The sequence below is a fragment of the Malania oleifera genome, chromosome 9, assembly GCF_029873635.1.
Source record: "Malania oleifera isolate guangnan ecotype guangnan chromosome 9, ASM2987363v1, whole genome shotgun sequence".
Lineage (NCBI taxonomy): Eukaryota > Viridiplantae > Streptophyta > Magnoliopsida > Santalales > Ximeniaceae > Malania > Malania oleifera.
Window position 1 is genome coordinate 73,263,067 of NC_080425.1, and position 11,258 is coordinate 73,274,324.

An 11,258-nucleotide genomic window follows, 5' to 3' on the forward strand; every position below is an offset into this window, starting at 1 on the left:
GCATATTGTCTGAAATTGGGTGTCAAACCGTCAACGGTTATGGTCAATCCATCGACGGTTTCCCTGCTGCTCCTCAACACTTTGATTTTGCACCATGTTCTCTCCTTGTACATGCATCCCATTCAGTATATGAGCCACATATCACAACAAAACCATCTAACATAATTCTTTCCATCCAACTTTTGAGTTGTTATCTATGGCAGCGATGAAGGAAACATGTTTTTGGGATTCATAGACTTCATCCCAACACTCAAAAACTTGCAACCACATCAATCTCAAACAAGAAGAACAACCAAAACTAATCAGGACAATCACAAACTATGTGAAGCACTAACACAACCACAAACGAAGTGAACAACTTACCAACTGATATAGCACTGTCACAGCCTCACAACTCAACTTACAAACACTGCCATTGTCCCAAGAAACTCACAAAGAAGCCTTTACAAACACTGAAAAATAACTACTAGATTACCACGAGTGTATGCTTGAATAAGGTTGGATCTTTGAGCAAAAATCATTCCCAACAGCTTGATAATATAGTCTAGCGAAGGAATCAGAACATGGCTTAGGAAAAAAAAAAAGGTGGCTGGAAACTCTCTCATGCACCGGCATGTAGGGTTGGCACTGCGTGCATTTGGCCAGAGTGTGGAGGCACATGGGACACTTGCCGGTGATGGGGTTTTGTGGGGGTAGGCTTCAAAGGGATTTGTTTTTCGCTATATGGTTGGTTTTGTGAATAATGAAGGGTGGAGATGGATCTGAGAAAGGCAGCAACAAGGAGTTTTCCTGCGACAGTTGAGTATGATAGCTTTTGCGTTGGATCACGCTCTGATACCATGTTGAGATTTTGATTAATGAATGACCTAACTTGAAGATAGGTCTGTCCCTCTATTTATAATACAAATCAAATACATTCTAATGACAATAATACCCTTACTAACTCTCACTAATTAACATACTAACACACTTAATAATAATAATAATAATAATAATAAAAGACATAAATAACCTCTACAAAAACATTCATTGTAAGAAAGGGAGATCCCCACATCCTTTCATAATATGTCTTTGTTCTCTACATTATATGTCTATCTTCGATACTTGAACAAGCAACATCAAGCAAGTATTCACTAAGGCTATAAACCTCCCAAGCCATAAGGAATCTTCTTCATTCAAATGACATAGCTTTATTTTGAAGAGCACCCACATGGAATCAAAGAATCTGAAAAAAATTATCAGCAAATATTGTAAAGCACTTGGCTGATTAACACTTTTCAACAAGGGCCTAAAGTTCTATGCTAAGGTCTAAAAAATTGGAAAAATAACAAGTAATAAAAAAAAATTCATTCCAACAATTTGGAGTTAGCACACGAATCCTTCTTTGCAACTCAGCTCAAACCAAGTGTAGATGTCAGTCTCCATGAACATTGTTTTTCTTCATCATGCAGTATTTTGACATCCACAAGAGCTTTATGCCCCAAAAACAATCTCTTTTCTAGAGAGGCAAAAGTCGTGGAGCTATTTTCATGCAACTTGTGGTGGCATCTTTGGATAGATTAATGGACTCCAAATTTGAAAATCAATCCAAGTCTTGGTGTATCAAACAAACTAATGCCCATCAGGAATCAAATCACACCATCTACCCCTCATCACACACTTAAGTTATGCTACACTTGTCACAGCCCAAACTGTAGCTTAGGTCTATCCAGCTTTGGGTTCGGGTGGGGGCCACATTGCACTACTTTTTTTCCCCGTCTAAACTAGAGAAAATTTTTTGACACCCCAAAGCATAGTTGTCAAATCAAAATTCAAATCGTGAATCAAAATCCTAATCTCAAGGATCAAGAATCAAATTGAATCATAAGATTCGGTACAAGTTTTCAGAATCAATTCCAAATGGCATGTATAATATACAACAAACAAAATACATTGAAAAATGAAAAGTTTTAACAAATATGGATTCACATTAAAAGCTCAAGAGTAAAAGGGACTAGGGAAATATATATATATATATATATATATATATATATATCTGTGTGTGTGTGTGGGGGAAAGAATCAAGAAAAATTAATTAGGAACTGAACTTAGAAGTCATATGTTATACGTATGCATGCTTTCTCTAAAAATAAAAAAGCAATAAAAATTAAAAAAAAAAAATTAAAACTAACAAAAACTGGCTTTTGAATACCGAGCACTCTTCCAAACTTCAAAATAAACCGATCCAATCAGCACTATGGCAGAACACCATTTCTTCTCAATGACACAGCAGTGTCCTGCTCCAAGAGTGGGGAGACAAAACGCTTTTTTTGTTTGGTTTAAGATCCTTGAAAAAGAGCATTCATTGTGATTTTATTGTCGTTCAAGGCAGGACAATTAGAGAAGGAAAGAAGTGCAATTGTAGGGAAAAAAAAAAAAACATTAAAAAAGATTTCCTTTTGGACATCAACCGACTGTTGCCAATCGATTGAATAAATCAATTCATAACAATTCAATATTGATTCACATGTGAATCAATGGATTCAGGAATGACCCAGGTAGCTCCTTGATTATCTTATGTGATTCGAACATGTTTTGGGTTGAATTGTGATTCATGAATAGTATGATTCTAACAACTATGCTCCAAAATTAAAAAAGATGCAATTCTCAAACAACTTCATGCCTAAATAAGAAGAACCAGTCCAAAGGAAGCCTTCCCATTACACAGCATGCTATGCTTCAGATTCTACACACATGCTGAAATGCTATGCTCCCTAAGAGCATCCTCTTTCTTCAAAGGACGGTAGCATGATCCAAGGACTGCTTCGTACCAGCAAGAAAGGTGCACAAATGCACGATCCATCCTAGTATTCAAGTAACACTACATGTCAACTGTCATCAAGAAGACTCAATCCATCCTAGTTAAGCATTCAGCTAAAAGCACATCATCTCAACAGTCGTCAAGTAATCCTAAAATGGAGCAAATAGAAGCAGAGTAAAAATTTAACAGGAGTCCGAATTTAAGGGTAAGTTCTGCTAATCTATGTTTCAATGCATTAAAAACTATCTGGCTGATAGCCCACTTCTAGCTCTCTCTGGTCTCAATGAGACAAAAAGGACTGTTTTGAAAGATACAACAGAACTTTTGCAAAAGCAAAATAATTTGCAAATAAAAACTTTCGTAAGTATATTGCATGCACAAGGGCAGGATCCCAATAGTTAGTAACAATTATCAGTCTGCAAGCTAAAGTGCCATGTTCGACTACCAAATTACTGAAGATCATGGCAGCACACACGGGCAGAGATATACAGCACATTCACTGGGAAAAACAAATAAATAAAAAACTATAAAAGCTAAACCCAGGTATATCCAAGACATGGAGTTGGATCATGCACCCATCAGATGCTGACAGGCACGGAGGCAGAGATGGAAGTAACAGCATGCCTAATGGCATATTTGGTTTCTAAATATGAAACAAATTAGCAACCCTCTCTGCCCATCTATTCCCACCTTGGGTTCTGTTACTTCATAATATGCATGAAGTAATGAATTGGAGAAAGGGGTTAAGGTCTGTAAGGCTCTGACCGCAGAGATCCTTGAGGAAGTAAAATCACAATGCAAATGATTAGATGGCATGAAAATGCGCTTCTTAAGGAGAATAAATAAAACTAATTAAGTTCAAAATAGCTGAGCTAAAAGTCAGATACAAATGCTATCAGACAGTTTGTCACAGTTGTTTCCTGGTTTGATAAAACAATTTGGAAGACTTTTCTGAGATTGACACCCTGGCTATTATAGGAAATAGAAATTCCGTTTCTTCTGGCTTCTAAGGGAAATTTTCAGTAATATGCAATTCCATGAAGAATTATTAGCACCGCAATAGTCTGAGAAGCACTGTAATAAAGTCTCAGGAGCAAAACAGGCAGTTGCACATGCACACAAAACAAGAAACACTACAACCACCATACAGCCTCTGCTGTGCAAATATATCATCAATGTATCTTTCATTTTCTTAGTTTTATATTTTACAAACTCCTGAAGGATAATGATAGCAAGAAACTCACATTTGTTTTCAAATTTTAAAAAATAAAATGTGGAAATAAAGGAAATTAAAGACAGATACATAGGCAGACAGCATGTTCAAATAATAAACTTTTATTCTTTAAAATACTATGTAACCAATAACAAGCGAAATCAGATGGATTTCGTACCTCCGTGCAAAGGCAAAATTCGGGGCATCGACTTTCTCCACACCTACCACTACAGGGCATGTAACCAGCACAACACACATACCTACAATAGACAAGAAAGAACAATAATTACACCAAAGGGTCACTTCAGTTCAGACCAACTGAGGAGAAAAGAAGGCATCGAGTACCTTGACATGTCATTATAAAGAGCTCGTTTTCGGAGTAGATATGATGCACATGGTGCACTACAATGAAACAAAAGGCCATTAAATGCAACATAATTGAAGGAAACCAGTATCAGTTATCCATAATTTACAAAGTCAGAGAATAACCAAAAAAAAATACATTAAAAAAATCAGAAAATTCAAAAAATTTGGAGCAAAGAAATGATGAGGTGAATAACTGATTTCCTAGAATGAGATTCATGAGTGGAAAAAGGAAAATTTTAGCACATAAGATGGTAATCTTTTCTTAATTTTTTTCTTGAGTAATAACTTAGATTTTACACCTCCAATTACACATAGCTGCATTGTTTTCCTAATCACGAATTCAAAATGATGGATTTCTCATTTGAACTGCTAACTGCTAAGTGAAACAAGATCAGAGCATTAAATTTCAGGGGACATTCAAAAACACTCTGATAATATAAAATAAATGTTAAAATTACCCAGCATTTTGTAAATAGGTAATGTGAAAAAAAAAATTATTTGTATCTAATCAAAATTAACATTTCAAGTTTATATATGCCAACACAATGTGGAGCCAAGATATGGCACAGCAATGCGCTAAACTTGAAAATAACATTGTCAAATGTCAGTACTTCTTAGAAACTGTCCAAAGCTATATTTTCGGTTGAGGATGCATCAAATTATCTTTTTGCCCTAGATTATGAATTGACTAACATTGAACTTCCATGCACAAAATTATAAATTAATTGTTAACTATTTTATCTTTGCACCCATGCAGGAGAAAAACTAGCAACTCATGCACTCAGTTTGGTCATGGAGACACATGGCAAGTTCTATTTACCCATTCCAGTCCTGAGAGGTGGTCATGGCTGGTAGACAATTAAGGTTATTTAAGGGGAGTCTGTACCCCCTTAGCCTTTTCTCAAGATGCGCCACATGTTACCAATGACATGTGTCTCTTTTTCTTCTCTCTCACCTCAAACAAGTGTCACCTAGGCCAACAATCTATCTTGTCATTGATTGAAACCTAATTTGAATGACAACCCACACATGTTTGCCTATTCCCTATAAATACCCCAAACTTGCTTTAGTGGGGGTTCTTAATGACACTTGAGCACTCACTCTTCACCCCCTCCCAACCAGGCTTTAGTGGGGGTTTTTATTGACAATTGAGCTCTCTCTCTCTCCCTCTCTCCACTTCACACTTCAGCTCCTTGAGGATTGCCTATTCTCCTCCTTGGGTCATCCCTAGAACATCCATTACTTGTGTATAACACATACTCCCGTCCCCCTTCAAGAACCCCCTCTTCATCAATATCAAGCTAGAATAGTTACGACAACCACAATCCAGGCTCACATCCTTGGCTTGGATTACTCTTTGGTTCCAAATAGCAACATTATATGATTCAAAGAACCAAAATTGGCAATTCAAATTTTAGCATACTCATTTTTTCCTTGACAAAAAAAAAAAAAAAAAAAAGAAACAGAGTAAAAATTGAACATGCTACAAAATTTGTATTGTATAACAAATAGACAAAACAAAAAAAGTACAAGCCACTTTATTTCAGGATGGCTTTAATCCCACTAATATTTTTTTAAAACACCACAAACTAAGAGGCATTGTCTTCTATCAACTGCATTTTCCCAAGCCACATGTCATTCATATTTAAGCAACACAGAATACAATAGAACTCAAGAAAGTACTCCTTAGTCTTAAGGGCCCTTCGGAGCTATGACATCATCCTCTTATTGATTGCTATTTGGTGATTTATCTCCCGGCCAAAAAGTAGTTTAGCATTAAAAAGGTAAAAAAATTAAGCAAATTTATTTAGTAAGAATGTCACCATTAGCACCTCAAGCGACCCAAGTATGTACTTCAAAGAACAAAATCCAAAATAGCAAACCATCTAAGCCTACTCCTCGTGGCCACATATTAAGCTAAGTGGCTGACCGCATCCTACCACCCATACCACAACATGTCACATAGTGGGTTCTAGGTTATTATGAGCTATATTATAGCCATGCATTACCAAAACCAAGGTCCTAAATCTTACTGCTTTTCTTGTTCTCTCCCTATCTCATATTTTTTTACCAAGTAATTCCTTGTTCAAAACCTTCACAAGATTTCCAAGACAGAACTATAATAAATAACACAATATAAGAGCACATTGAAGGGCATATTTTCTTCCAATCTACAAGAGCACGATGATTTTTTATAAGGAGGCTTTGAAAACTCAAAACATCAAAAGTTCCACCCCAATCAATCCAAGATACTTGCAGCCAATCACATCCACTACACCTGAGGGTCTAGGCCAATGACTCCTAGATCTCAACATAAAATGGATCATGATGCCATCTTCAAGTTAATGGATGAGAACGAGTGGGATACCAATGCTAACTTGAGATGCTCTTTGGGGAGTCCGGGGAGGTCCACTTCTCAGATCTATCCTTTTTTCATCCCTTACTAAACTTGAGGTGAGGAGGGGTTCTCATATCCGTTTTTGGAAAGATTTTTATTTGGAAAATGCACCATTTTCCACTTCTTTCCCTCGTCTCTTTCATCTAAGTTATGAGCAAAATAAAGCCATTTCTTCTTGGTTTTGGGCACCTCAACCCTTGGCCTTGAAGACATTCATGAGTTGTAATGAAGACATTTGTGTCTCATCTTCTTGATGATTATCCTCCTCTCCTTGAAACAAGTTGGAGAGTTTGCTCCTCCTTCGGCACTCCATGGCTCGATGAGGGCCTTCACAAAGGAAGCAAGTGAACTCGAGTTTGTGGCCACCATCCTTGTTTCCATTGTTCGTTTTGCCTTTGTTGCTTGAGGATGGCTTGTGACTCCCCTCTTTGCTTGACTTCAACTGTCTCCTCCACCTTTGCCTTTGTTGTTCTTGATACCTTTGGACTTGGATGGATTGGACTTCTTATATTCCAAGCGAGATTCTATTACATCAATTTTCGAAGCAAGGTCTTGCACACCCCACCTTTGTACTTCCAATCTAGCTTATGGTTGTAGGCCACTCATGAATGCAAAGAGGGGCTCCTTACCAAGCATGTATGGGATTTCAAGCAAGAGCTCGAAGAATTCTTTTACATAATCCCGAATGCTCCCCCTTCATGGGTGAGCTATTGAAGCTTGCCACAAGCTTCATGCTTCGCATTCTCAAGATAAGATTGCTTCTTGATCTCTTTCTTGAAGTCATCCCAAGTGTTGATGATCATGGTTTTAAATCGCGGTAGTAGGTAGCATAACGTAATGGTAACAGGTGTAACGGGAAGCGGTAGTAACGGGTGTTACATAACGGAAATCGGGTTTAACGGCTGTGAATTTTTTTCAAGCACACACAACCTTGTGCATATTAGCGTACTTGTATGTTCTAAGCTTTTAACCCTTCTTAGAAAAAGTTTTAGTATATTTTGGATCCTTTAGTTCGACTAAGTTATTTGGTAAAGGTAGCAAGTTTACATTTGTTTTAAACCACCATTGATAGAAAAATTATGTGTGTGGGCGTATTTATACTTCTCATTGTTCTTATATGTGATAAATTCTTATGTGTTCTAAATTAATTAATAAAAAAAAATTCATTATACACTCCATTAATCAATTCGAAACATAAGACATAAAAATAATGCAAATATAAAATAACTAGAAAAGAAGAAGGTTGAAGTTGAAAAATATAGAACACAAATATCAAATTACTAATATTATCAAAATAAATATTTTCCTAACCAGTTAGTATTTTCAAATTGTTAATTAATGCACCTCTTATGAGCATTTAAAGATATAGTAAATTTTGTATCATTGTCATCCTCATTATAATCTTTTCCCCCCCTCGCCACATGGTATATTGAGAATGATTTATGAAAGAGAGGGAAAAAGTGGGAAGAAAAAGTAAAAAATAAAATAATTTTTTGACGTAACAGTTCTATAGCAGTTACGCAACAGTCGTAGCGACCTTTACATAACATCACGGTCCATAATTGCCGCTACAACCTTGATTTTTCTTTCCACCGATTTCTCGGTGTGTAACGGTATCGATAACCCAAAAAACCATTATATAACCGTCGCAATTGTTATTTAAAAACATGTTGATGATGGAAGTGCCTTTTTCCATGTCGGAATATCTTCGCCTCCACCGTATCATCGTGGAGTCTATTTTTGGAGTGCAAAAGCAACAAATTAAAGGAAGAATAAAAGCCTTTGTTTTTTACTTGCATAGTTGGCACTCACATGGCTAAAATGGGGTTTGGCATATCCTTAGTGGAAATCAAATAGGGGAGCAACACATGGTGGAATTCACATGGCTCCAAGCAAAGACAACTAGTCAAAAAAGACATTACGAGAGAAACCCCGTAGAATCTTATTGATAAGTTATACATAGATAGATAGCGATAGCCCAACTCTTTCTCATGCATGTCCAAGATTCAAGCAAGAGCTTGGACTCCCTTTATGGGTGATCCGTCAAAGCTTGCCACAAGTTTCATGCTCCATAATCTCAAGATAAAATTGTTTCTTGATCTCCTTCTTGAGTCATCCCAAGGATTGCAACTACCTTTCTCCATGTCAGAATATCTTCACCTCCACTATACCATGGTGGAGTCCAAAAGATAAAGAGGTGAGGTATGATATTCTTTGAATCCCCCCCGAAGCTTATAGCATTAAAATACATTTCAAGGCTCCATAAGAAAAAAAATATATCAAGTTCTCTAACATTTCTAAAGCCACCATAAGATTTTCATCATGGAGCATCAACTTTAGATCTGACATTGGTAGTAATTTTACCTTGGGTTATCGCCATCTTACAAAGAGACCAATCCACCTTGATCTCCTTGATTTCTTCCTTCACGGCCACAAGATTATCTCAGAGTAACCCCTTCAAGGCATCAAGTTGGTTCCTCCGTGAACCCAGCATGGAACTATGGAGGCCTTACATCTCCCCACGAAGCTCATCGTCCCCTGACTCAAGCCCTTCAATGCGTTGACCAATCTCCTTGAACCTATCTTGTTTGTCGGCCATGACAAGCTTTACCTTAGCAACCCACACATCAATGGAAGCCACAATATCTCTGGAGTGAGACTACTCCCCCTTGCTCAAATCCTTGTCTCGTCCACATTGTTCTCCTACATTGGCAACACTTGTTTCAGCCATCTTACAAAGTCAAATCCCCATGTGACCATGCTCTAATATCAATTGTCTGAGGCTCGGATATTCCAACACTTGCCATGCGGCAATTGCAAACTCTTAGGATTTAGAGTGCTAAGTCAGACTTAACCCACTCAAACAAAACTCACAAAACAATGGATAAAAAAATTTTGTAGAATGATGTGAGTAAAAGAATAGTATAGCTCACTTTGGTTGGATGTTTACAAATGAGATTTCTACCCCTATTTATACTATTCCACCTGCCTAAGCAATGGTTAAGATCAATTTGATCCTACAGTTTACAAAGAGCAGCTAGAATGCTCCATGGAAATATTTACAGCCTTCTAAATTCTACATTATAATTACATTTTCTAGATCTTTCTCCAAGAAGACTTGGAGATTATAATAATTACATACAATAATTGCATTCCTAGATTTTTCTCCAAGAAGACTCTAGGGGTAAATCCACCTAAGCCTCCATTTAATACCCACATAAACATTCACATGCACCACATCACTGATGAGTTGGCAAGTTATGAAACAAGCAGTTGTCAATATTATTGAGAAACAATGTTCATTTATATGCAGCAGGAATCACCACATTAAATATTAACCATTGCATCAAGTGCAAGAATATCTTCAAAAATAATATCCCTAGTCCCTAACAAGTGCTCTTAGCAAAACCAGCTAATAATGACTCCTTTCAGGCCTGCCCTCGATTAAAAGAAGTTACATTGCAGAAATAAATTGTCATGCGACATGTGAACAAATAAGAAGGGAATTCCTGGAAGTCAACCTTAGCTCCCCCAAGTCAACAAACCCACAAAATTCCAACAAAAGCACCAGATTTCAAAATTTCAAACCCTAGAATAATCATAAAGCATCAAACATAATGTACACATCTAACAAATAACGAAACAGATCTAGGACCCAGAGCAACCATAGAGTACCCAGAAGATCAAATTACTTACCACCAAAGCGCAAAGCAACAATCTGCACGCACAACAAAACCACACAGAAAATCCCATCAAAAAGCAGAGCAAGAATAATCTGAAGACAGAGGCAGAGAGAAAGAGAAAGTACAAGGAGGGTCGGTCTGGATGGTCCGCATGAGATCGGTGTGCCAGAGATTTCGGTAGTTCTGGCGGAGCTGCATCTTGTCCAGAGACGCCTGGGAAGCCATGGCCGTACGGCTTGGGAGTGCAAATTAAGCAAGAAGCTGCAGAGAGAAGTTGTTTCTGATGCAGAGAGAAATGGGGGATGGAGCTTGACAAGACCACCGAAAACCAAGACAAAACAAGCGACGTGTGGGGCTGAAAACATGGGACGGGAGATATTTTTTAGGAACTCGTCGGGAGCAGGGGAGACGACTTTGAGGAGACCCCACTAAAGCATACTTGTTCAAAACAACATGATACGATGCTATGACCACTCCAATTTCCTAACCCACTAGACTTTCCATACATATTTTCTAAGAAAGTATTAGCAAGTGTTATTGGTAGAATTTTGAGGAACAACAATAAAATCAGTCCAAACACGAAAACATAAAATGTTTATAATAAAATTTATCTTTTTATATATTATCTATTGCTATGAAATATAGGTGGATATCCCCATGTCAACTATAAACTTACTCTATATATCTACAGTCATTCACGTTGCCTTATATGTTTGTACTTAGAACTTCCACCCCTTCGATTTTCTCTCCAATAAATACTTAATTATCTATATTGCCTTATAAAAGGGCACCCTCCTT

General features: G+C 37.3%; 1 protein-coding gene across 1 annotated transcript in view; it reads right to left on the bottom strand.

The window, feature by feature from the left end:
- The window catches only part of LOC131164398 (uncharacterized), a 31,496-nt gene extending 20,564 nt beyond the window's left edge, over positions 1-10,932 (bottom strand). The window contains exons 1-4 of the mRNA XM_058121542.1: positions 10,586-10,932; positions 10,474-10,495; positions 4,359-4,415; positions 4,192-4,273 (exon numbers count right to left, since the gene is read on the bottom strand). Coding sequence (XP_057977525.1) covers positions 4,192-4,273; positions 4,359-4,415; positions 10,474-10,495; positions 10,586-10,685 — 261 coding nt within the window. The 5' untranslated portion in view covers positions 10,686-10,932. The remainder of the gene's footprint in view (positions 1-4,191; positions 4,274-4,358; positions 4,416-10,473; positions 10,496-10,585) is intronic.
- Positions 10,933-11,258: the final 326 nt, after the last annotated feature.